Genomic DNA, 27,228 nt, shown 5'->3' with positions numbered 1-27,228 from the left:
GACCTGAGAGAATGAGAAAGCGCCCAACGCGTATTGCCTGAGCAATCCGGCTTCCTCAGGGGTAAAGAGTCCAATGCTGGGGCATCACTTTATATGAAATAATAAATTTAGTGCAAATAACATTCACCTGTGCAGCAAGAAATCAATCAATAGACTCCATGTATGGACGTGCAGGACGAGGCATGACCGGAAACCGGAAGTAGGAAGTCAATATAGTTAACAGGTGGAACGCATATGCGTTCCACCTGTCGCATCGCCGCTATACATTAAAAATGACAGGGAATCTGATGGCACCATAACCTTTATAAACATGTGTTAAATACACATATAAATGACCATGCTATTGTTCATGGGAACCCCAAAGTGGTCACGAATACAAATGTATTCATGTATTCGTGACCACTTTGGGGTTCCCATGAACAATAACATGGCGCTTTCTCATCCTCTCAGGTCCACTAAACCAGTCGCTCATGTAGGTTTGGCCCTTTGATTGTGCCCCTACTCAGGTCTGTTTGTATTTCTAGAGGTCTTACCCTATGTCATATTTGCTTTATACTCTATATTGAATTTTTATATGCTGGTGTTTTACATTTTTGCCTATGGTGGGGCAACTCAGTGGACCTGCATGTGCTGGTTATATATTATTTATTACATAGCGCACTTTGTTCGAATTGTATACAATTGGTGTGTCTAATAAACTTTATATATTTTTGATACTGATTTATTGTCGGATGTGCATCTATGGGGTGGTTCTGGTGACTCTCTCTTGGGTCAATTTGGTTTACGTAGCTCAATATACCGCTAATGATGCCCCGTGGTGGTTCGTTAGGTTTGGGCATTGGTCTCAAGGCTCTGTGAATTTGTTCTATAGTAACATGCACAGCTCTTTCGGGGCCAAGCAGGGAGCTGAATATCTCCCTTGCTGCTGCTGCCTCTGGGGCAACGGATTCAGGTAGGCCGCAAATCCTCCAGTTTTTTCTGCGGCTGCGGTTCTCCTGGTCCTCCAGCCTAAGGAAAGACTCATTAAGTAAGGTTTTGTAGGCTTGCAGGGCGTCCCCGGTCTTCTCCCCAAAGGTTAGGATTGCTTCCTGGGTGTTTTCTAGGGCAACAACTCTGTGGCCCAGGTGGTGTAGATCTTCTTTAATGTCGGTCAGATCCTTTTTCAATGGGGAGAGTGCTGATTCGAGCACCTCTCTCAGAAACGATTTGGATATAGGGGGTTCTAGTCGGACTGACTTGCGCTCCGATGCGTCTGAGATGCTTCCCGTCTCAGAGATGTCATTGGTGTCAGAGTGTTGGGAAGCATTCGGCGCCTTCTTGGCCGCTCCCCGTGCAGGAGACTGCAGCTTTTTCTGAAGGTATCTTTCCATGTCCGGTTGTTTTGCCCAAACCGGAGTGGGGCCAGCTTGTTCTTTGGGCTTTTCTTTACCAATCTTGCCCATAATTGTGCAGGTTAACAGCTTATGAAGGGGTATATAGCCAGCTCAGACTAGAAGCACAAGTTCAAGCAGCCATTCAACAGCGTGGCCAGGCTCTGCGCCTCACTGCCAGTTTTTATGCTGGACTCTGCTCCACCTCTTGTGTCACAAATTTTTTTACATTTTGATTTTATTTAATGAAGGGCTTTGAAGATTTCATCTTGGCGGCTGACTACCTAGGGATTTCTATCCAGGCGCTGAGGGACAGGTTCAACACTCACATTATGAACTTAAGCTACGGTCTTGGCCTATATTTATCACTAATGTTGGAGATCATACTGATTATTTTGTATGTTTTGTTGACTACTTGAACCACACAACTTTTTTATTTATTTTTATAAATATTACTAATATGTACTAATTACTGTGGTCACATGCCGCTTGGCAGACACATCACTGCTGGAAGTTTACATATGGACACAAAAGTGCAGTGAAGACAGCGGCAGATCCCCAGACCAAGAACTGGGTGTTGGAAGCAGGTACAGTTGCAAGAAAAAGTATGTGAACCCTTTGGAATGATATGGATTTCTGCACAAATTGGTCATAAAATGTGATCTGATCTTCATCTAAGTCACAACAATAGACAATCACAGTCTGCTTAAACTAATAACACACAAAGAGTTAAATGTTACCATGTTTTCATTGAACACACCATGTAAACATTCACAGTGCAGGTGGAAAAAGTATGTGAACCCCTAGACTAATGACATCTCCAAGAGCTAATTTGAGTGAGGTGTCAGCCAACTGGAGTCCAATCAATGAGATGAGATTAGAGGTGTTGGTTACAGCTGCCCTGCCTTATAAAACACACACACACCAGTTCTGGGTTTGCTTTTCACAAGAAGCATTGCCTGATGTGAATGATGCCTCGCACAAAAGAGCTCTTAGAAGACCTATGATTAAGAATTGTTGACTTGCATAAAGCTGGAAAGGGTTATAAAAGTATCTCCAAAAGCCTTGCTGTTCATCAGACAAATTGTATATAAATGGAAAAAGTTCAGCACTGCTGCTACTCTCCCTAGGAGTGGCCGTCCTGTAAAGATGACTGCAAGAGCACAGCGCAGACTGCTCAATGAGGTGAAGAAGAATCCTAGAGTTTCAGCTAAAGACTTACAAAAGTCTCTGGCATATGCTAACATCCCTGTTAGCGAATCTACGATACATAAAACACTAAACAAGAATGGATTTCATGGGAGGCATACCACAAAGGAAGCCACTGCTGTCCAAAAAAAACATTGCTGCACGTTTACAGTTTGCACAAGAGCACCTGGATGTTCCACAGCAGTACTGGCAAAATATTCTGTGGACAGATGAAACCAAAGTTGAGTTGTTTGGAAGAAACACACAACACTATGTGTGGAGAAAAAGAGGCACAGCACACCAACATCAAAACCTCATCCCAACTAGGAAGTATAGTGGTGGGGGCATCATGGTTTGGAGCTGCTTTGCTGCGTCAGGGCCTGGACGGATTGCTATCGAAGGAAAAATGAATTCCCAAGTTTATCAAGACATTTTGCAGGAGAACTTAAGGCCATCTGTCCACCAGCTGAAGCTCAACAGAAGATGGGTGTTGCAACAGGACAACGACCCAAAGCATAAAAGTAAATCAACAACAGAATGGCTTAAACAGAAGAAAATACACCTTCTGGAGTGGCCAAGTCAGAGTCCTGACCTCAACCCAATTGAGATGCTCTGGCATGACCTCAAGAAAGCGATTCCCACCAGACATCCCAAGAATATTGCTGAACTGAAGCAGTTCTGTAAAGAGGAATGGTCAAGAATTACTCCTGACCATTGTGCACGTCTAATCTGCAACTACAGGAAACGTTTGGTTGAAGTTATTGCTGCCAAAGGAGGTTCAACCAGTTATTAAATCCAAGGGTTCACATACTTTTTACACCTGCACTGTGAATGTTTACATGGTGTGTTCAATAAAAACATGGTAACATTTAATTATTTGTGTGTTATTAGTTTAAGCGGACTGTGATTGTCTATTGTTGTGACTTAGATGAAGATCAGATCACATTTTATGACCAAGTTGTGCAGAAATCCTTATCATTCCAAAGGGTTCACATACCTTTTCTTGCAACTGTATATATGTAGGTCCCGCTATTTAACACTCAATCTGAAGTTAGACAACCCCTTTAAGGTGGCCATACTAATTGGACAAAAGGGGTTTTCTGTCAGTTCGACATTGATGGCCAATCCTCAGGATAGGTGATCGATATCTGATCGTGGGGGTCTGACTCTCGCCAATTACTGTGTGAAGGGGCTGTAGTGCTCCGGTGAGTGCTACGGCCTCTTCTTAGGCCAATGACATCACATTCATCGGTTACATGGCCTATGTGCAGTTCAGTCCCATTCAAGTGAATAGGCTTGGGCTACAATACCAAGCACAGCCTCTATACAATGTACGGCACTGTGCTTGGTGAGCTGTGAGGTCGTAGAGCTTAAGGAGCACTGCAGCCTCTTCATACAGCTGATCGGCGGGGGTGCCGGGGGTTGGAACCCCATTGATCAGATTTTGATGACCTATGTTGATAAAAGGCCATCAGTATCGAGAAAACCCCCTTAATGTCGGCAGAACAGGCTGATTATAGCAGGACAGGGCACAGGGTTGTCCCGACTTTCTGCAGATGATGGGAGAAGGGAGGATTATTCCTCTCTCCTAATAAGAACACATGCAGGCTCAGATGATCCTAGCATGCATGTGTATAGGGGGGAGGTTGGGATAAATAGCCAAACCAGTATTTGGCCAACAGCTATATAAAATTTATGACCACCTTTGCCGACCACGACTGATGTGTTCTGGCTTTCCCTCCTGTAGGATGGCGAGGTCATTGGCATAAACACATTGAAGGTGACAGCAGGGATATCATTTGCTATTCCCTCCGACAGAATCAGACAATTCATGGCTGAATCACATGACCGTCAGCTAAAGGGTAAGGGTTTTATTTCCTAAAAATGCATTTTAATCATTGGAATGGTTTATAATTAAATATTGCCCTATGCTGTGCCCCTCACACAGTATAATGCCCCCTGCTGTGCCCCTCAGACACACTATAATGCCTCCTGCTGTGCCCCTCAGACACACTATAATGCCTCCTGCTGTGCCCCTCACACAGTATAATGCCCCCTGCTGTGCCCCTCACACACAGTATAATGCCCCCTGCTGTGCCCCTCAGACACACTATAATGCCTCCTGCTGTGCCCCTCACACAGTATAATGCCTTGTGCTGTGCCAATCTCACACAGTATAATGCCCCCTGCTGTGCCCCTCAGACACAGTATAATGCCTCCTGCTGTGCCCCTCAGACACAGTATAATGCCTCCTGCTGTGCCCCTCAGACAGTATAATGCCCCTGCTGTGCCCCTCACACACAGTATAATGCCCCTGCTGTGCCCCTCACACAGTATAATGCCTCCTGCTGTGCCCCTCAGACAGTATAATGCCCCCTGCTGTGCCCCTCATACAACGTATAATTCCTCCTGCTGTGCCTCACACACAGTATAATGCCTCCTGCTGTGCCCCTCACACACAGTATAATGCCTCCTGCTGTGCCCCTCACACACTATAATGCCTCCTGCTGTGCCCCTCACACACAGTATAATGCCTCCTGCTGTGCCCCTCACACAGTATAATGCCCCCTGCTGTGTCCCTCACACACTATAATGCCTCCTGCTGTGTCCCTCACACACTATAATGCCCCCTGCTGTGCCCCGCACACACTATAATGCCCCCTTCTGTGCCCCTCACAGTATAATGCCCCCTGCTGTGCCCCTCACACACTATAATGCCCCCTGCTGTGCCCCTCACAGTATAATGCCTCCTGCTGTGCCCCTCACAGTATAATGCCTCCTGCTGTGCCCCTCACACAGTATAATGCCCCTGCTGTGCCCCTCACACACAGTATAATGCCCCTGCTGTGCCCCTCACACACAGTATAATGCCTCCTGCTGTGCCCCTCACACAGCATAATGCCCCCTGCTGTGCCCCTCACACACAGTATAATGCCCCCTGCTGTGCCCCTCACACACAGTATAATGCCCCTGCTGTGCCCCTCACACACAGTATAATGCCTCCTGCTGTGCCCCTCATACAGTATAATACCTCCCACTCTGTCCCTCAGGCACACTATAATGCCCCCTGCTGTGCCCCTCACACACAGTATAATGCCCCCTGCTGTGTTCCTCACACACTATAATGCCCTATGCTGTGCCCCTCATACAGTATAATACCTCCCACTGTGCCCCTCAGGCACACTATAATGCCCCCTGCTGTGCCCCTCACAGTATAATGCCCCCTGCTGTGCCCCTCAGGCACACTATAATGCCCCCTGCTGTGCCCCTCACACACACTATAATGCCCTATGCTGTGCCTCTCATACAGTATAATGCCTCCTGCTTTACTATTCATACAATATAATGCCCCCTGCTGTGTCCCCCACAAAGTGCACACATGTCCATGTTCTCATGCCGAGCAGAGCAGATCTCTAAATGCAGATCTTCCCCAGTCTGGCCGTCGGGATTGATGGCACCCTGCTTCATCACTGTTTTCAGCTGTATCCACATGCTGAGGACATGGATGTAGTTGTATTAAAAGTCACTCCACAATAACAGCAATTTTCAGGGCACCAGACTTTAGATGTTAATGTCACCTGGGCTGGTGGTTTACTGGCTAGGTGGTAACCCTACCTTCTGCCCTCCATAAGGGTCAGCCACAATACCCCCTAACAGTGCCAGCCAATGCCCCACATTTCAGTGTCAGCCAAAAGGCTAAGACCAGATAAAATTGCTTAAAGTAAGAACCTGCTTTGTCTGTGTTATTTGTATGCCGTATTTCCTTCCACCTTCCCTTTTCTCCTTTTTTGGGTTGAAATTCTGAAGCTTCAGAACCAATTAACAGCTTTCCATAGAGTTATGACTTGAACATACAATGGTTATGCCAGAACAAATCACTATTGTATGTATAGGGGCCACTGTATATAGAGCACTACTGTTTCAAACATGACCATTCCAGTACATAAGTCAATAATCAATCCTGGTATACACAGAGCACTACACCTCCCAACATATCCTGACCCCTGGACATGACCATAATACAATTCTATCATACACTATACACAGAACACTACACCTCCCAACATGTCCTGACCCCTGGACATGACCATAAAACAATTATATTATACTCTATACATAAAGCACTACGCCTCCCAGCATTGTCTGGTTACTATATATGATGATATTGTACTTTTCTTGGTGTTTTATAAGATAGGGAAGGACTGAAAGGCTGACACACAATTTCTGAAATTATTTTCTACAGGAAAGTCCATTTCAAGAAAGAAATACATGGGGGTGAGGATGTTACAGCTGTCTTCCAGGTACAATTTAGTTTTTTTGAGATCATTTGTCATATACAGTGTACACACCACAGGTATCCTGGTCTGTGAGATCTTTATAGAATGAAATACATCTAGAAGACATATAACACACTGAGGTGCTGCTGTAGCCTCTACCTCCACCAGAGGGTGCCACATCCTTTATCAGGTCGACCAGGAAAGGAGATTCCGCCCAGACAGGATGTGGGCAGTGAATAATGCTCCAGTGTGTGCACGTGTGTGCAGAGACCAGGTATACAGCTCACTCAGACAGAGCCCAGGTACCAGAACAATTTCTGAACACAATGGAGGTACTTCACCAGCAACATTTAAAACAAAAATCAAGCATCAAGGGGTGATTTCTATAATAAAACTTAACTTTTAATGATAATATAGTTGAACCCAGATCAAATAACATAGAATGGTTAACCTCATAGATGTTCTCAGCCCCTCGATGACCTGGTTTACCACTGCTCATCAGAGGGGTTGACTATTCTAAGTTATTTGATCTGGGTTCATTTTATTTATCCTATTATTAAAAGTTAAGGGTAGTGTTTTAAAATGCCCATACTTACAAGACATAACCAATTTTTACAGAACTCCAAGCTCTTTATACTATATCATAGTTCTCCCAAATCTGTAACTAGGTGATGGACATTTTCTTAACCTTTTATGAGCCTCTTCTGGTTCTTCAGCTCTCTGTTCTTGCTTCTTTTCTCCATGGTCTTTGATCTACTGCTCCTTTACTCTCTATGTTCATGTTATGTTGGTTATCCTCATCAACGGCAGTTACATTCCACATTTTTCTCATCTTACTTTCATCCTTCAGGTTTAGACCTTTTGTTCATACTGTATTTTCACTTAGAAATGGCCTAAGATACTTTTCATCTTCTCATTCTGATGTTTAATGCATGTCAAGCATCAAAGCACGCTTGTTTTAATTGTGTAGCTGTAAGAGGTGAGGAGTTTGCAGTTGCGTATGGGCCGTGGAAGATGAAAGGCCCAAAAGGAACCTTGTGTACCACATATTTGCATCAGGGCCAAGGAGTCTTGAGCTCCTGTTCTAAATTACTCACCGGCAGGGACTGATGCCATTTGTTACTTTAATTACAAGTGTGGCTTTCCATAAGAAGCCCATTTTCATCGACTACCTGGTAGCATCACTTCATATTCAAGCTAGCAACATAACCTGCAACAAGAAATGTATCTAGAAGCTGAGGCTTATCTATGGATAAATAAAAATCAAGGAGCATTAGCATATGTAAGATATGCAGTAGACTAGGGACATGTTATCCTGTATTCACAGGATATAAGATAATTATTATATTGATGGGACCAGACCACTGGGTCCCACAGCAGGTTGAGAACAGTGTGTGGCCCCATAAAAATGGTATGGTGGTCAATCAGACATGCCTTTACTTCAGATGAATGAAGAAGTGGCAGTGCACATGCTTGACCATCTCTCCAATCCATTCCTATGGGGTGCAGGACCCCTATTCTTCAGATTTTTGGGGGGTGCCTGAGGTAGAACTCTACCGATATAACCGTTATCCCCAATCTAGTGGATCAAGATAACTTGCTGTAACCATAATATCCCTTTAAACGTGTAAGGCCTCTTTCACACGGGCGAGTTTTCCGCGCGGGTTCAATGCGTGAAGTGAACGCATTGCACCCGCACTGAATCCTGACCCATTCAGTTCTATGGGGCTGTGCAGATGAGCGGTGATTTTCAAGCATCACTTATGAGTTGTGTGAAAATCGCAGTATGCTCTATGTTGTGCGTTTATCACGCAACGCAGGCCCCATAGAAGTGAATGGGGCTGAGTGAAATTCGCAAGCAAGTGCGGATGCGGTGCGATTTTCACGCACGGTTGCTAGGAGACGATCGGGATGGGGACCCGATCGTTATTATTTTCCCTTATAACATGGTTATAAGGGAAAATAATAGCATTCTGAATACAGAATGCATAGTAAAATAGCGCTGGAGGGGTTAAAAAAAATAATTTAACTCACCTTAATCCACTTGCTCGTGCAGCCCGGCTTCTCTTCTGTCTTCTTTTTTGCTGTGTGCAGGAAAAGGACCTGTGGTGACGTCACTCCGGTCATCACATGATCTTTTACCATGCAGATGGATCATGTGATGGACCATGTGACGACCGGAGTGACATCACCACAGGCCCTTTTCCTGCACACAGCAAAAAAGAAGACAGAAGAGAAGCCGGACTGCACGTGCAAGTGGATTAAGGTGAGTTATAAAAAAATTTAACCCCTCCAGCGCTATTGTACTATGCATTCTGTATTAAGAATGCTATTCTTTTCCCTTATAACATGGTTAAATAATACAATCTACCCAGCACCTAACCCAAACCCGAACCTCTGTGAAAAAATTCGGGTTTGGGTACCAAACATGCCGATTTTTCTCACGCGAGTGCAAAACGCATTACAATGTTTTGCACTCGCGCAGAAAAATCGCGCATTTTCCCGCCTCTTATCCGGGCAAAAAACATGACGGCCGTGTGAAAGAGGCCTAAGAGGTGCAAATAAGATTTAATTCATAGCTTATGAAGGAAATGATTACAGTGATTGAAATTGAAGGAAAATATTCTATAATTTTGCAGTCTTATCCGTGAACTCAAGATGAGAGATAAAGATTTCCCTGATGTTAACGCAGGAGTGTACGTGTTTGAGGTCATCCCAGGAACTGCAGCCGCAAGGTAAGAGACCATTGATTGCATTGAACACCAGGGAGCACATCAAAAGCTGATCGCCGTAGGTCTGGCTACTGACACCCATGGGTGGCAAGGCAATTTGCAGTGAATATATATGTAAAATATTATATTTCTCTCTGCTTATCATTGTTCCCTGCAGTGCTGGTATGAAGGACCATGATGTCATCATCAGCATTAATGGGAGAACAGTGAGCACCACAGAAGACGTGAGCGAAGCCGTGAAGATCAGTGAAACGCTATCCATTGTGGTACGACGGGGCAATGAAGATATCATCCTTAACATAGTACCGGAAGAGATGGGCTAAAACCACAACGGACAGATGTTCTAATCCGTCAGTAAGATATCCCATCTCCTCACAGTGCCTCGCGGAACAGAAATTTATGCTTGGATATCCCCAGTCGGCTCCAGTTTTGAGTTTCCATTTTATGGCAACGTCCTTGCTCTAAACACCCACTGGCTGTAGGGGAGGATCATTATCCCATAGGCACAAATATTACACCAATATATATATATATATTATGTATATATCCAGGGGTGGATTGGGAACTTAAAGTGGCCCTGGAAAAAAACCTTAAAAGTGGCCCCATGTTGTAGGTGGGTCCAAATTGACCCAACTGCCACCCCAACCACAGTATTCAACTGTATCACCATCATGAGGACAGTAATACAGTTGAGTTCAGGAGGGCACATGGGGATGTTGAGCATCAGATCATTACGTACCTGACCTGTGGCCATCAAGAGGGCTAGTGGCCCTCTGGGCATCGGCCCACGTGGAAATTTCCCTGAAGGGTCTATGGCCAATCCACCCCTGTATATATCCTGTATACTATGCTTTTGTTCAATCTCCAATTCAGTAACAACCAATGGACTGGAAATCCCTCAAACAAAGCCCATCAGAGGACAGACGATCCAAGCAGACATATGAAGAAAGCAAAACGTTGACCATAGAAGATTATACCTATGGACTTTGGAAACAATATTTTAATTCATTAAGAATTCTCTTTAACTGGGTTGTCCACTGTTGTTGGAAAGGTCCCCCCCCCCCCCCACCCCACTAAAAAATACAAAGATCATAGGATGTCCCGCAAGCACAGGGAACCCCTGGCTGTAATCTGCATAGGAACCTGGCAGCAAGTAATCAACTATCCTACAGCGCCACTACAGGAGAAATTTAGTATTACATGGTGACCACTGAAATCAATGGGCTCTCCTTGTTATGTACAGGTATGCTGAGTTGTCCAGCTGGAGATTCTCAATGAGGTACACCCATCTATTGCAGGGGTTGTACAGGATTTGAAAAATGTTGGTTTCTTTAAAAAATAAAAAAAGACAGTGCCACACCTATCCACAGGCTGTGTGTGGTATTGCCGCTCACCCCATTCACATACCGGACACAACCAATGGACAAGTGTGACGCTGCTTCTAGAAGAAAGCAGCCATGCTTCTATAATACAACAGTGTACAACCTAATTGGATTTTGGAAAATGGGTTTTCAAAATCAGACCACCCCCCCCCAATAACTGCAATGTATTATATAAGCTGTGTAAAATAGCTTAATATACAGAAGTTACCACGTCTCGGTCTTGAAAATATATATAGAATAACACAATTATGGGGATTGATGCAATTGAGCTAGCAATGCACATACTGAAGGCCTAATACACATTGCATTATCTTACTAGTTTATTCCAAATACATACCGGTCCATATACTCACGCCGATCTACATAGTAAGCTTGGATCATAGCACATGGCGGTGCGCACGATAAAACAAGCCTGTGGGGGGTCATGTTTCACGCTACGCTCTGGTGTGCTTCCCTACGACAGAAAAATGTCAGCATGCTCCGACTCATCCCCTCATTCCACTATCTGCAAAACAGATTCTTCAGCAAGGTTCCTGGGTAACTGGGTCATATACGATTGGGTAAGAGGCATTTAAGGAGTACTCCGCATGTATATAACCTGGATAGCCAGCGGGGAAAAGCTCAATGTAAGGATATGGAGTCAGGAACCACCCCCCGTATCTGCAGTGACCATAATTACTATTATATAGGAGACAGCGGTTTTAAGATGGTAGAGGAAGGCTACATGCACACGAAAAACAGAACGTGTGATGGATATTTTTATTCGGCCATCACAAGTCCATATAAAGAACAATGGTAGTCTATGGGTGTGGTAGATGGGGCCCAATTGCCTTGTCTAAAATGCAAGGGTAAATTTGTAACCTAAAAATTTTGTGGGGGGGAAGGGTATGCTATATAACACAAAACTGGCCCTTTGGGGGGGGGGGGGGTTACCATGACAAGTTTTGATGAATGTAAAGCTCCCGCTCCTGTGTTTATGGTCACAGTATTGTTTCTACATCATAGCAAGTAGTGGCTGTTATCTCCATGACAAATAACGTGTCCGGCTCCACACCCCTTAAGTTTTAATTATCTACAGAATGTTTCACATCGCTCTGAAAATTACTGTAAGCTCTGCCCAGGGTGAAATAAATTTGGAAAAATGTCCCTTTGAAATGCAATTTTGCATGGGTACCCTAATTCAACACACATTTGACAGTTTATATACAGCTATATCACACACACAAAGCAACAGTGTGTCTGTCGACATTCTGTTGACAGGTTCCAAAAGCTACCTGAAGAATTTTAAATACAGCTCTGGGTTACCAAATACTCAAATAAGAGAATGCTCAACCTTCCTGCAGTGCCCCTGCAGGGGAAATTGAGTATTACATAGGCTTTATTATTGAATTCCATGGGAAGTCCATGCAATGCGCAGGCGTGTTGGGTCCTCCAGGGTGAGAACCGACCTTTGTAGCCATACTACACTCTGACTAATGGAGAAGAGTCCTGAACAGAAACCAACATTCATTAAGAGTGAATTTAGAAAATGGACTTTCAAAACAAGACAACCCCTTTAAGGTACATAATGCAGTTTCTCATCACGTAGGTAAAACAAGTCTTTTTCCCTGTACTAAAAAACGTGCATCTATCAACACCATATTATATCTCCTCTATCATATTCTTCAGCTATGCAGTTTTATCCTAAATATGTAAAAACAAAATGTGTAGCATTTGAGTTATAAGTTTACACTTATTTCAATATGTTGACTTTATACTTACATTATATATACTATGTTTAACGCGCCTGTATTATGATGTGATTACATTTTACTAATACAATGGTTTGTTACGTACACTTACCTTTTACACGTAATGGCTGCTCATTCAATATTCAAAAAGAAAATGGCTTCGTCTGTCAATATCTTATATTTTAAAGGTGTTATCCAACAGTAAACTAAAAGACCTCTTCACTTATCTGGACCCCACTGCATGTAGCTATTAAAAGGAGAGGTGACAGGTCCTCTTTAAAGGGTCTATCCAACACTAAACTTTAAAAGACCTCTTCTGAGTGGCTGGACCCACAGTGGGGTTCGTACTTATCTGGTCTCCGCTCAATGGCTGCCTTCTCAGGTCCCGGGTCTCTGGGAAGCAACATCCCATTGACGGGCGTCATGGCACTTCAGCGGTGACCTGTCACCCATGTGGGACATCACTGGGTCATGTACTGCACAGATTACAGGTCCCCGCTGCGGCCAGTGACAGGCTGCAGCAGTCAAGTGACGCCGCTCAACAGGTTGTAGATTCACAGAGACCCGGAACCTGTGAAGGCGGCCATAGAGCGATGCAGCCAGAACCCAGAGACGGGCACCAGGTAAGTATGAACCCACTGTGGGTCCAGCCACTCAGAAGAGGCCTGTTAAAGTTTAGTTTTGGATTAACCTCAGGAACCCTGTACGGCAGGGGCACTCAAGTACTATTTGTAAAGGACCACATACCTGGGTCTTCCAGCAGGTGAAGGTCAGAGGGGAAAAATGTAAGGATAGACAACAGCAGTGGTGCATAGCATTTTACAATAAGTCACTCCTTTAACCCCACTCCATCCCCATGGTGTCTCCCCAGAGAGTAAGAATGCCCCCTAGTGCTAACCCATAATAGTGATAGCCTCTCCTCAGACAGTAATGATGCCCTTAAGTGCCCTGCTCACATCAGAATGATCCTTTGGTGCTCCACACACAGTATGATACCCCCTTAATGGGGTTGGCCCATCCGGGACATTAATGGCATATCACCCCTTAAGTGAACAGAGAGCAGCCTCGCATGTGCGGCCAACATTCAGCCACCATTATGGGAGCTAAGAAAATAGCTGAGCTCAGTTGTTTCCAGCACTCCCCTAGTGGTGAATGGGGAGGTGGCCATACTTTTGCGGTGCACTGTCCATTCACTGCTATGGGAGCGTGCTTGCTTGGCTATTTTCAGAACTTCCAAAGTGATAAACTGAGCTCTCCTTCACCCATCTGACATTGGTGATATATTGCTAGGATATGCCATCAATGTCCCATTTGGGCCCAACACTTGAAGTGCCCCTCATATAGTATGATATCCCTTTAAAGGGGTTCTCTAGGGCTTTAAAGGGGTTTTCTCACTGGGACCCACACCTACACTGAGAACAGAGCCCCAAAAGTTGTGGAGGGTGCACATTGCATGCGCCATCCATTAATTTCTATGGGGCCGCCAAATATAGCCGAGTGCTGGCTCAGCTATACCTGTCGGCCCGATAGAAATGAATGGGAGTGGCGTCGCACTATGAGAAGAGCGCTTGGTGGTGGCCGTACCCAGGGAAACGTTCTTGGTGTAGGTGAAGGTCCCAGCAGTGGGACCCACACCTATCAGACAATGGGGCATATCCTAGCAATATGCCCCCATTGTCTCAGATGGGAATACCCTTTTAACTAAATTCCATCTTTCTGATATTCTGTGGAAGGAAGCCCTGCTATCAGAATTTAATTAAAGCCCTGGAGAACTCCTTCACATGCCCCTTCACGGAGTGATGCCCTTTAAGTGTCCGTCAAACACTTTGCTGTTCCCTTAAGTGGCCCCTACAGAGTGATGTCCCTTATTTCCTCCAATTTGAATATTCACCTATCTTACGTTTCCCCGATGAGGTCTTCTCCCTTCACCGTGCTTTCCTGAGCTGAAGCACCAATGGTAGGGGAATGGTGAAGAGCTGACGGCTTCCTGCTTCATCATTGCATTCAATTGTATATGGTTTAAATCCGGACACACAGGGACCAGGACAGCTGGCATCTGCGGTCCGGATTCTGTCCACCAGTTGAGTACCCCTGCTTTATGGCATCGTCACGTGTGGCAGATACACGTGTGCACGTGTGTGCAGGAGAAAAATCTTTTGCCAGAAACCCAATATTCTTCTTGCCGAAACAACAGAAACGATGATGGACCCCCTGGAAGGCCCCATAAGTCAATGGGTATATCGGCGCCGTCAGCCATGCGACTATTCCTGCAATCCGTCACAGTTTTTAATGCAAACCAGATGTGAATGGAGTTTGAGAAGGAGACCCATCTGCTTCATGATTGTTCCTGTCCTTGAAGAAAAGCCACACAGACCCATTACTTTTCACAGCTGAGAATCTGCTACAATTGTACCCAGTGGACAGAAGTACATGCAGAAGTGGAACGGATCCAGATGACTTAGCGGTATCCTGTCTGAACAAAGCTTTGTAGACATCGCTCGGCTGTGACAAGCATTAGGCCTGTTATGTTTTTAGCTTCAGGATGCAAACAACATTTCCACTCACTGACAGCAAGAAGAGATATTGAATTCAGTGATTATTTGAGACACAGTTTTTGTTGTGACTATGCATGGGTCTGTTCAGGGCCCGCTATCTCCCTACCATTCAGAGCACACAGGGGGCTACAGTGGTAGTTATTTTATTATAGTTACATGGTGTCAGAATTTATAACGTATTTACAGCATTTTATATTACAAATCAGGCTGAATGCGGCAAAGCTTCAGTACGGTCTTCGGTCCAAGGATGGACTTATTCCTTTGTATAGTCAGAATGTGAAAAATATACATAAGAGTGCATCTGAGGTGATGCGACTCCTGTCCACCCTGTGAGAGGACGAGCCCCAGAGACAGCCTATGGCTGCAATGTATTAACGTCCTCCTTAAAGGAACACTGTCAATAGATGGTGCACCAATTGCTGTTGTCACTTGGCATTAACCCTCCGGTGATGAGCAGAATGAGATCTACAAACCACCAGATGCCCAAACCTCCCAAGGTGAGGAGTTTACCCACAGCTGTGCCGGTGTGTCCTAGGCAGAAGCGATCGACCCCAAAGCAGCCGAGGAAGAAGGAGTAGAGCAAGGTGGTAATGAAATAATGACCTGTGTATCTGTGAAAAGACAAAAGGACATTAATAGAAACACAAGCTTCCTAGAATGACATCTCAATGCACACAGACGAGGATAGGTCAAATAACACCAATTAACTTTTGCTTAGGTAATTGGCAATTAAAGGGATTGTCCAATATTTTCGTTTTCTTGATAAAAAACTGATCACAGTGTGTCCAGCTGCAGAGACCATCAGAGATCAAGCATAGGCAGCAAGTGATTATAATTCCTACAGTGCCCCCGCAGGTAGAAAAAAGTATTACACAGTTCTGATCAATGTGCTCAGGGTAACGGCTGAACATGCCGAAGCATTGTGGGAAACATGCTTTATAGCCACACAAAAAAGTGTATTGATTGGTTTTCTATACCAGATAACCTCGTTAAAGGGGTATTCCCATCTGAGACAATGGGGGCATATCGCTAGGAAATGCATACCCGCACCTACACTGAGAACAGAGCGGGGAAGGTGGTGGCCGGAGGACCCCAGGTTTCCCCGGGTCTGCCCACCACCAAGTGCTCTCCCCATTGTACTGAATAGGAGTGCACCGCACTTGCTCCCATTCATTTCTAAGGGGCCAACGGAAATTGTTGAGCCAGCGCTCAGCTATTATCGGCGGCCCCATAAAAATTAATAGAGGGCACAACCGCCCTGAATTCATTTCTGTCGAAAATAGCTTTTTGGCCCCTTAGAAATGAATGGGAGCGGTAGCCGCGCAAGTGCGGTGCGCTCCCATTCAGTACTGGGGAGAGCACTCGGTGGTGGCCGGACCTGGGGAAACCCGTGGTCCTCCGACCACCACCTTCCCCGCTCCGTTCTCAGTGTACACATTTAAGAACTCAACGTGGCCTCAAAGAACTTTTTTCAATTATTAAATATACTGTATTTAATTGCTATTCATCCAGGCTGTGCCATTAAAATGAATGGAAACCCTCAAAAGAAGAGCGTAGCTACCATCCTGGACATGAACGAGGGCCTTTTCTCTTTCCCAGTGCCTATCTTTGTGCTTGGAGTTCACCAACATGATGTCTCATGGATGTCTCCTACAGACCAGGCTCCTTGGTGAACATTTGAATACTTACCAGTCTGCGGCAAAACCTCAAACTCTCCTTGTATAGAGGGACAACTGCAATATTTCCAGCCATGTTGGCATTCTTCCAATCATCGTCGTTTGTCTGTGACGTTGTCCCTCACACGGAAACATCAAGGATGGGTTAACCTTCGATTTTACTGTGACCGTTTCATAGCCAGAATGCACTCAAGACCAGGAGGTGATACAGGCCATCTCATTTATAGGCCTAGTGTCCCTTTCTACATGTAAATGTACCATTGGTATAACATATGGCACTGGTTAAACTGTGAAGCATGTCAGAGGAAGGGCAGAGACCTTTTCGAGCTCATTTAGAAGCTGTCCTGACTAGGATGGATACTTTGCTATCACTAAATGTAATAGTGCCCCCCTATGCAAAAAGAATAAAGACCCATATCATGGAGAATGCGAGTGCCTGGTGGGAATTTCTATAGTAGAAAGAGCATAGAAGAGAGTTGCTGATGTAATCATTTAACATCCTGACCTGGTCAAATCAGCCAGGAGTCCAGGGTAAAGCCTATATTACACTGCCCGATTTTTCGCTCGTAGTAACGCTCACTAGCGATCATCTGGCAGTGTAATACAGCCGCCGATTGCCCGATGAACACGCAAACGTTTGATCATCGGGCAATCCAAATCTTTTGACATGTTAAAAAATTATCGTTTGCAGACGGCAGATCGTGGTGTCCAATCATGAGCTACTGCCAGCAAACCACTATACAGCATGGGGGCGAGCGCTGGAATAGAGATCACTCCTCCCCATGCTGCGGAGGAGATCACTACATTTAATATCAGGCGATTGCCGGCAGGGAACACTTCCCTCCGGACAATTGTCTGCCACGTCAGGCTGTGTAATACAGGCTTTAGGCCTTGTGCACACAACCGTATGTATTTTGCAGTCTGCAAATCACGGATATGCAAAACACAGATAGCGGCCGTGTGCATCTCACAATTTCTGCGGGCCTCATTGTAAAAATACGTAAAACAGGCAAAAATAGGACATGTTCTATTTTTTTGCTGGACGGACATGTGGACGCAGACAGAACACATTGAAATGATCGGGTCCGCATCCAATCTGCAAAAAAAAAATGCAGAAAAAATATGGTTTTGTGCTTGAGGCCTAAGAGAGAGAGAGATTTGTGCTGCTGCATTTAGCACAGAGCCGATTACACTATTACATTGTAACAAAAACCTAAGCTGTGACAAGGGGACTAACACTGATGAGATCACGGCGGTCCCTTTCCTGTTTATATTCATGGGGCTCAGCTGCAATACCAGAAACAGTCACATGGTGAGAGGGGTGCTGTGTCAGGCACTGCAATAAGGGGAGGGGGATGACATTCCAGCTTGACTGTGGCCCCTTTGATCTGCTGACTGATTGAGGCCCCAGGTTATACTACTACCAATCAAGAGGTTGTTCCATTACAACTTATCCCCTAACCATTGTGGGTCAAATCACGAGAATGGGGGCCCGTATTCCTCTGTTCTGGAGGAGCGATGGACATGCATGAGCTCTGTCACTCCTTTCAACTCTATGGGGCAGCTGGAGATGGCCGAGTGCACAGGTATGTGTGTCCGCTGCTATATTCAAACGGGGGATCATGGCCTCCGTACTCGTGACTGGCGGGGGCCCTTGCGGTTGGACCCCCACCAATCAGACACTTATCCTGCGATAGGGCATACATTGCTGTAATGGGATAACCCCTTTAAAACTTTTGCTCAGTCATTCAGCTGGTATGAATCAAGAGGGGTCAGCAACTTCCAGCTGTTCTGCAACTCCCAGAATCCTCCATTCACTCCTACAATAGTTAGAAGAACAGCCAATCAAATATGAATGCTTGGAGTTGTAGTCTCACAGTAGCCGCCGACCCCTGAATTAGAAGGACGAGCCTATGCCCAATTGTCTCCTTTAAAAAGGACTCATCATCATCTCTCCTGATTTGAATTCCACATGCAATAATTCTGGAGCACATTTTCTTAGAATGCTGAGTTGTTAGTCCCCCTGGAAATGTATAAATAAACTGACAGCGGGGAGTTAGTATTCTCCTTGTGAATAAGGTGTGTCCATATTCTGTCTGAAACTTGGGAATGCTCAGTCCTTAATGAATTCGTACATTTCCAGGTAGAATAATAGGAATGGCACATTGAACAGTGTGAAGTCACATACTTGATGCAAGGCTTGTTCCCACGTTGGAAGGTAGGGGGTCCATCGCACTCAATGCCAGGCAACGCTCGGCACCATACTTTTGTGTGATTAACCTCAGCATACGCCTGTCCCCCAAACTGTGAAGGAGAAAAGGGAAGCATTAATGATTATATACACAGTTCTGTCAAATGTAACACACTGGCCATGAATATAGTCCGACTTATCAAGAGCCAGATCCTTCAGCCTTTCTCTGGGCTGCAGATAGTGATGACCTATCAATATCAGATTGCTGAGGGTCTGATAACCGGCACCCCCCACCAATGGACAACCGAGGCGCTGGAAATTACACTATGTATGGTCTATTGGCCATGTCGGGGTGCTACAGATCAGCTACCATTTAAGTGAATGGGAGCTGAGCTGCAGTACAGCAGCACTGGAAAACACACTGTGTATGGTGCGGAGGCTGAGCTGCAGTACAGCGGCGCTCTAAACCACATTGTGTATGGTGCGATGGCCATGTCGAGGTGCAGGATCTGAGCTGCGGTACAGTGGCGCTGGAAACTGCACGGTGTACAAAGCCTTCTGCTTCAGCTCCATACACTGTAGTTTCTGACACCATGGCTTCTCGAAACAGTTGATCGGTAGGGGTGCTTGGTGTTGGACCCCCACCTATCTGATATTGATGATCTATCCCTGAGGACAGACCATTAATATCTGTAGTCCAGACAACCCCTAGACACAGCCAATTTTGGCCTTCAGGACGCTTTTAACTTATCCAACAGATGAAAGTGAATACCCCTTCCCGGCCCTGTCAATCAATGTGCAGAGGGCGCTGCAGAATAACGGCAAGGTCCTCATTGCTCCTAGAGGATCACTTGCGTATATTAAGGTCACCAAGTTCAGATCTGCGGGGGTCTGACACTCGGCAGGCACCATTTCAGGTTTGCAGAGGCAATGAGGTACCAAAACAACCCCCCCCAAAAGACCCAATTTTAGAAACTGCACCACTCCAGGAATTAATATAGGGATGCAGTGAGCATTTGGACCCCAGAGGTATTTCACAGAATTTCATACAATAGTGACATGAAAGTTAATAATATGTAGTGTTAGCTTAAACGGGTTCTCCGACACCCGACACCCCTGCCGATCAGCTGCCATGGACAGCAGCAGTGAGCAGGAAGAGAGACGGGAGACGGCAAGCGCGCCTTGACCTCGAGCCGACTCACTCAACTTCAGAACTATTAGGACACCACATCACATCAGAAGGTCGGACCAGAATACGAATATGACGATAACAAATTTATAAAGTTTTTTTTCCAGGTTTTACTACTTTTGCATCATAAAATTTTAATTTAAAAAAAAATTTACTTTGCATAGACATATCTAAGACTTTTTTATTTTATTTTTGTCGACCAAGCTGTGTGAGGGTTTGTGCAGGACGGGCAGCAGTTTTTATTGGTATCATTTTGGGGTACATATGATTTTTTGGATCTTTTTTATACCCTTTTTTGGAAGGCGATTTGACCAGAAACAGCTATTCAGTCACTGTTTTTTCATATTTTTTTTTGTTTAGAGTGTTCACAGTGTGCGATAGTTAACATGCCTCCCAAGTGTCCCTGTTTTGGAGGGACAGTCCCTCTTTTTGACCCATGTCCCTCTTTGATGCTTAAATGTCCCACTTTTTGACCTGGGGAATTAATGTATAAACCTGCATAAATAAATTTACTAAATTGCTCCTTACTGAAGTGTCCGTATAGTTCCTACCTGTATATTAGACCAGAACTTCATTATTTTGGTTCAAGTTGGACCTTAAAATATCTATAATCTGATCATTTATGTGTTAATATTTAATTGGATATTGAAATGTGAGAAATTGTCTCAGGCGCTCCACACGCTGTAAAAAATAAATAAAGGGACTAATACTCACCTAACAGATCCCCGGCTGCTGCAGTTGTGATAAAGTCGGTTATTTTGCTTTGGGGGGAGTTAGAGGCGTGGCCTGTAATGAAAAAAATGAAAGCGGTGCGCGCCCTCTTTGCGATTTGAATTGGTATGAATTAATGTGTTTATTTTTTTGGTAAATCAGGTCGCTATGGATGCAGAGATACCAATTATGTTATTTTTTTCCTTTCCTTGTCAATTAATAAAGACTGGATAAGGGGGGAAAAACTTTTTTTATTAGAACTTTTGACTTTTAAAATGTTTTATTTTTAACGGACTTAAACATACAATGGTCTGATTGTTGGTACAACACACTGCAATAGTTCACTACTGCAGTGTATTGTACCTGTCAGTTTTACAGTGACACTAGGCCTGATAGGCTTCTGTACGGCCTTCAGCAGCGGGGTTGATGGGGTTGGGAGGGAGTCCCCTCCCTCTGTAAACCTTTTAGATGCTGCAGTTGCTTCTGATCGCGACATCTAAGGGGTTAAACAGCCGGTATCGGAACTAGCTCCAATCTTGGCTGTTGCAGCAGGATGTCAAATTTATGTTGCAGAGCTCTTGTGGAAAATGAAAGGTGGAATCTGATTGGCTGCTATGGGCAACTAAACCAATTTTTCCTTCACACCACTTTGATAAATCTCGCCCAATGTATTATAATGGGTTCCCCTTTCTATTATAGCCCCAGCAGTAAGTACCTTGGTGCAGCCAAAGTCTGGGTCTAGCTGGCTGGTCACGTTCCCAGTGTAGTCTACTGGATCATCGCAGTCTATAAACTCTTCTGGCCTGAGAAACAGAAATAAGAACGTGAAGATTGCTGAGAATTAAGTCACTTTCTGTTAATCTTAGTGAGGATTAGTAGGCGGCTGCAGGGTCCACGGAGCAACTAGGGAAAATGGAAGAAAATCAGAACGGCTAGTCATTGTACTGCAACCAAGGGTGTGCACGTCTGGCCTCACATGTCAGTGGTGCTCTTCTCCACGGTGGTGCACTTCTTATAAACCCATCTTTCCCACTGGTTGTTTTTAATCAGTGCAGTATACAAGTGGAGCCAGCTCTGCAGGAATTCATTAGAGGCCTATCGGCACAGAAGGAAGTATCATACAGAGTAGGTACGCATCCAGAAGAGGTAACCTTGCTGTGGTGGATGGGCACAAGTGATTATGCTCAAAATATATTTGCTACGTATCTCATATTCATTTAATATAGTAAGCACATTAGTTCACTCATATATTCAATGTTTGCAGAGTGCTGTTGCACCCCTTCCTCACTAGTCACAGCAGCCCCCCGCCACCCCTTCCTCACTAGTCACAGCAGCCCCCCGCCACCCCTTCCTCACTAGTCACAGCAGCCCCCCGCCACCCCTTCCTCGATAGTCACAGCAGCCCCCCGCCACCCCTTCCTCGCTAGTCACAGCAGCCCCCCGCCACCCCTTCCCCGCTAGTCACAGCAGCCCCCCGCCACCCCTTCCCCACTAGTCACAGCAGCCCCCCGCCACCCCTTCCCCACTAGTCACAGCAGCCCCCCGCCACCCCTTCCCCACTAGTCACAGCAGCCACCCCTTCCCCACTAGTCACAGCAGCCACCCCTTCCCCACTAGTCACAGCAGCCACCCCTTCCCCACTAGTCACAGCAGCCACCCCTTCCCCACTAGTCACAGCAGCCACCCCTTCCCCACTAGTCACAGCAGCCACCCCTTCCCCACCAGTCACAGCAGCCACCCCTTCCCCACTAGTCACAGCAGCCACCCCTTCCCCACTAGTCACAGCAGCCACCCCTTCCCCACTAGTCACAGCAGCCCCCGCCACCCCTTCCTCAGTAGTCACAGTAGTCCCCAGCCAACCCTTCCTTTGCAGTCACAGCAGTCCACTTGCCACCTTTTACTTGGTATTTACAGCAGCCCCCACCACTACCTTAGGGTGCTGGCACGCAGTGCAGTCTGGCATGCATTTAGGATGCAGCAAGCTGAAATTAATTAAATCATTCCCACAATGCAGAACACCAGGGTTTAACAAGGCTGCTAAACTGGCTACCCTTAGTAAGCTCCCCCTCCTCCTAATAGTCACAAAAGCCCCTTACTAATGTATTGTGATTCTCCATATTGCCTCCTTTGCTGGCTGGATTCATTTTTCCATCATATTATACACTGCTCGTTTCCATGGCTACGACCACCCTGCAACCCATCAGTAGTGGTCATGCTTGCACACTGTAGGAAAAAGCACCATCCTATGTGCACTCCCATGGTCCCGGGCATCAGAGGCAGGTGCTCTTTCCTATTGTGTGCAAGCATGACCATCGCTGATGGATTGCAGAGCGGTCGTAACTAGTGTTGAGCGAACTTGTGTTTTAAGTTCGGCGTCTAAAGTTCGGGTTATCGAAGTATCCCGTTATGGATTCCTCTACCATGGACCATAACGGAGTTTAGAATCCACAACGGGATACTTCGATAACCTGAACTAGAACTTTAGACGCCGAACTTAAAACACAAGTTCGCTCAACACTAGTCGTAACTCTTGTATACGAGCAGTGTATAATGAAAAATGAATCCAGGCAGCAAAGGAGACAATACAGACAAATCACAATACATTAGTAAGTGTCTTGTATTAACTTTCTCTACATGAATAATCCTGTTTGCAGAAATGACAATCCCTTTAATAAGTCAGAGCAGTCCCCCTCATACCCATTGTTAGCAGTCACATCAGCCCCCACCACAGTTTCCTTGGTAGTCACAGCAGCCCCCGCCACCCCTGCATTATTAATCACAGCAGTTTCTGCCATCACTTCCTTGGAAGTCCTTATGGTTCCCCACCACAGAGGTCCCCACCATGACCTCATCAGTAGCCACATCACTTCCTTGGTAGTCACTGCGGTTCTCTGACACAGTGGCAGTAGTCTCCGCCATCAGTTTCTCAGGAGTCACAGCTGTCCCCCCACCCCGTTTGAACAGGTTGGAGGTGAAGCATGTGCTCTGGTACTCCATTCAAAGTCTATGGAAGAGCTGAAGAGAAGCAAAGGACAGCGCTCTGCTATCTGCTGCACAGACTTTGGACAGAGCAGCAGTAGTGCACATGCTTGACCCCCGCCCACTTTATATGGGGGGCACTGTACTCCAGTTCTTGTGATCAGTGGGGGTCCCGGCGGTCAGACCCCCCACCAATTAGACACTTCTCTTGTGGATAGGCTGATCAGCTGTCTCTCTTGGACATCCCCTTTAACCAACCACTGTATAATGAAAATGTGTACAACGTATGCTCCGCTTTCTGGATGAATTCGTCAGTTTTTTATTATCTCTGCTGGCTGTCAGTGAATAGAAATATTTTCCATCCAGAAGCTGAAAGGCTCTACAAGGGTAATATTTCTCACAACTGTACCCAGTGCAGACAATCCCCTGGACTGAATGCACTGCAGCAAACCCTCAGCTGTGCGGGGTCCTAGGCTATCACAGCTCAATGGTGCATACTCACAAGTACTCGCACAATACGAGGGGTCCTCTGGGGTCTCTGGGCTCGGGGACCGGGGTGCTGCTCGGCTCAGGAGACGTGGCGGGGCTGGTGCTATTCTGGGTGGCGATGAGGGAGAAGGTAAGGAGCAGCCCCTGGCCCCCCAGCAGCAGGTAACTCACAGGGGGCCACAGCCACCCCATATTCCTGCTAACGCGAGCTGACACCCTCTAACCGGCTTCTTCCGCCAACACTCGCGTCAACCAATCACAAAGCAGAACAGTAACGTTGACGCTTTTTTACGTCATACGTCCTCGTCTGAAGCTTTTATTCGTCCCCTTTAGAGGCGCCATTTTGGAATAGTCTTTTCCGTTTCTAACGGTTCACAGCGGTCTACTTAAACATGGCTTCTTCATAGGAAATCAAACAGACATTTTTCAGCAGCACACTTTGAGTGAACCTACTCCTATAAACGGTGTAGTTTTATCTGTCGGCTAAAACGTCCACTGTCATTTACCGGCGCTTCTTCTTGTATCATAAGCCGGTGTCACGTTATGTTTTATCTGACTGGCTTAGAACGATTACGGCTGCTGCCGTTATGTCGGCTCAATGCGAAAATAATGTGAGTTGCAGTTCGCGATATGAACACCAGGTGTCGCTGTTGTTGAGGCTAAACAGTCAGCCAATGAGCAGCGGCGAGGGAAACCGGGCCGCGCGTGCGCCCTGGGATTATTGAGGTCAGGGAGTGATCAGCTGGGGTGGGTGCAGTGTGTGCACTTCTATGGGAGAAGTGAGGCAGAGGCGGGACGTAGGGGGTTAGCATCATCCTCCCGGGGAGGGGGGCATAAGGGCTCCTCTGGCGAAAGAGGAAGTTAAGTAGTCAGGGCACAGACTGGGGATAACTTTAGGGGGGCTGCTTTGTATCTGGGGGGTAATCAGCTGGAAGAATAGACTGGTATCGTGTTGTGGACTATGAGGCTCAGTTAGGCGTGTGCAGTGCAGTGATTGCAGCTCTGGAGAAGAAGGTGCTGCACTATGCATCAGCTGTCTGCACATTTACATGCCATGGCCGCTGTGGGCAAATGTGCCACCCTGTACCCTGGGATTGTCCTGCTCCTCACCTGCTCTCTGGCCCTAGGTAAGCCTCCCAGCGGCGCTCTAGTGGGCATTAACCACTGTGCAACTTTCTAATCTTTACTGTCTATCAGTTCTTCATCACTTACAAGATCTCTGTTTGCTGTCAGTGAATGGCCGTCTTTCCTGACCTTGTTGTGCTCACACAGCTGAAGGTATGAGTATTACGGGGGAAATGTCATTGGCGGTGGTTATGGTGTCAGTTTTAAGTCTCTTTGTATGAAATGGCGCACAGTGACCTCATACGGTCTCATGCACATGACTGTATATATTTTGTGGTCCGCAAAAGACTGATCCGAAAAAACCCCAAAAAAAAACAGCTTTGTGTTCTTTTTGGTTGTCATTGATGAAATGGTTAATGATCAGCCAATAAGATACGGGGCAGATCTTTGTGTGCTGCCTGTGCCGTGCATTGCAGACCACAAATTGCTGTCCCCAATGTACGGGAAACATCCGTGTGGCCGGCGCTGATGGATGCAGAGGCGTTCAACTTGAATGGGTCCGCGATCCATCCACACTGCATAAAAATAGAGCATGTTCTATTTTTTTGACTTGTGGAGGCACGGAGAGAAACCCCACGAAAGCAATACAGAGCGCTTTCGTGGGGGTTCTCTCCGTGCCTCCATTAAAGTTAATGCTTCTGCATCCGTGAAACGTTGCGCACACAGCCGGTGAACGTATATTGCGACCCGTGTGCATGTGCTTATATAAGGTTTGGTGATCGATGGCATCCTTCCCATCATTATCAGTGAATGCTGGAAAGTAACAGTAGGTTCACACCATGAATTTTGACGTTGGCGGTTTCTAATGTGGGTTTTCATTGTAAATGGTGTTGTCCCGCTCTCTGTTTAGTAACATAGTACATAAGGCCGAAAAAAGCCCTCTGTCCATCTAGTTCGGCCTGTTATCCTGCAAGTTGATCCAGAGGAAGGCAAAAAAAAAACTGTGAGGTAGAAGCCAATTTCCCCCAGTTTAGGGGAATAAAAAATTCCTTCCCGACTCCAATCGGACATCAGAATAACTCCCTGGATCAACGATCTCTCTCTAGTAGTTATAGCCTGTAATATTATTACACTCCAGAAATACATCCAGGCCCCTCTTGAATTCCTTTATTGTACTCACCATCACCACCTCCTCAGGCAGAGAGTTCCATAGTCTCACTGCTCTTACCGTAAAGAATCCTCTTCTATGTTTGTGTACAAACCTTCTTTCCTCCAGACGCAGAGGATGTCCCCTCGTCGCAGTCAGTCCTGGGAATATATATCTGATGGGATAGATCTCTGTACTGATCCCTGATATATAGCATCTCTCAGAAAACCTTCAGTTTACCCACGACAGATGTTAAACTTACCGGCCTATAGTTTCCAGGCTCTGTTTTTTGACCCTTTTTGAATATTGGCACCACATATGCCATGCGCCAATCCTGTGAAACACTCCCTGTCAGTATAGAGTCTGTAAATATCAGAAATAAGGGTCTGGCTATGACATTACTTAATTCCCTTAGGATACGGAGGTATATGCCATCTGGCCCTGGCGATTTGTTTATTTTAATCTTATTAAGACGCCGCTGTACTTCTTCCTGGGTCAGACAGGACACTTTTACATTCTGCATTTCATCTGACAGTTTATTTTCCTC

At 45.8% G+C, this 27,228-nt stretch overlaps 3 protein-coding genes across 4 annotated transcripts in view; 2 read left to right on the top strand and 1 right to left on the bottom strand.

Moving 5' to 3' along the window:
• The window catches only part of HTRA4 (HtrA serine peptidase 4), a 55,344-nt gene extending 42,563 nt beyond the window's left edge, over positions 1-12,781 (top strand). The window contains exons 6-9 of the mRNA XM_044282983.1: positions 4,306-4,420; positions 6,802-6,859; positions 9,475-9,570; positions 9,725-12,781. Of these exons, the coding sequence (XP_044138918.1) occupies positions 4,306-4,420; positions 6,802-6,859; positions 9,475-9,570; positions 9,725-9,890 (435 nt within the window). The 3' untranslated portion in view covers positions 9,891-12,781. The remainder of the gene's footprint in view (positions 1-4,305; positions 4,421-6,801; positions 6,860-9,474; positions 9,571-9,724) is intronic.
• A 2,580-nt stretch (positions 12,782-15,361) lies between these two features.
• Positions 15,362-24,713, bottom strand: TM2D2 (TM2 domain containing 2). The gene is made up of 4 exons (XM_044282982.1): positions 24,483-24,713; positions 21,717-21,804; positions 19,099-19,214; positions 15,362-15,845 (listed from the first exon to the last, which is right to left on the bottom strand). The coding sequence occupies exons 1-4, from the start codon at positions 24,659-24,661 to the stop codon at positions 15,632-15,634; spliced, it is 597 nt and encodes a 198-aa protein (XP_044138917.1). The 5' UTR covers positions 24,662-24,713; the 3' UTR covers positions 15,362-15,631.
• A 578-nt stretch (positions 24,714-25,291) lies between these two features.
• ADAM9 (ADAM metallopeptidase domain 9) overlaps positions 25,292-27,228 on the top strand; it is a 109,430-nt gene continuing 107,493 nt past the window's right edge. For both annotated transcript variants that reach the window (XM_044279046.1, XM_044279045.1), the window contains exon 1: positions 25,292-25,596. In XM_044279046.1, coding sequence (XP_044134981.1) covers positions 25,494-25,596 — 103 coding nt within the window. In that variant the 5' untranslated portion in view covers positions 25,292-25,493. The remainder of the gene's footprint in view (positions 25,597-27,228) is intronic.

Source organism: Bufo gargarizans, chromosome 2 (assembly GCF_014858855.1).
Source record: "Bufo gargarizans isolate SCDJY-AF-19 chromosome 2, ASM1485885v1, whole genome shotgun sequence".
In the NCBI taxonomy this organism is placed as follows: domain Eukaryota; kingdom Metazoa; phylum Chordata; class Amphibia; order Anura; family Bufonidae; genus Bufo; species Bufo gargarizans.
Note: the sequence above shows the minus strand (reverse complement) of the source record. Positions and strands in the feature narration are given on the sequence as shown.

Coding starts and splice junctions, on each gene's coding strand:
- TM2D2 (XM_044282982.1), bottom strand. CDS start 24,661: ATGGGGTGGCTGTGGCCCCCTGTGAGTTACCTGCTGCTGGGGGGCCAG. Junction 19,215..21,716: donor CAGACTTTGGCTGCACCAAG/GTACTTACTGCT, acceptor TCTCCTTCACAG/TTTGGGGGACAGGCGTATGC. Junction 15,846..19,098: donor GGGAACAAGCCTTGCATCAA/GTATGTGACTTC, acceptor GTCTTTTCACAG/ATACACAGGTCATTATTTCA.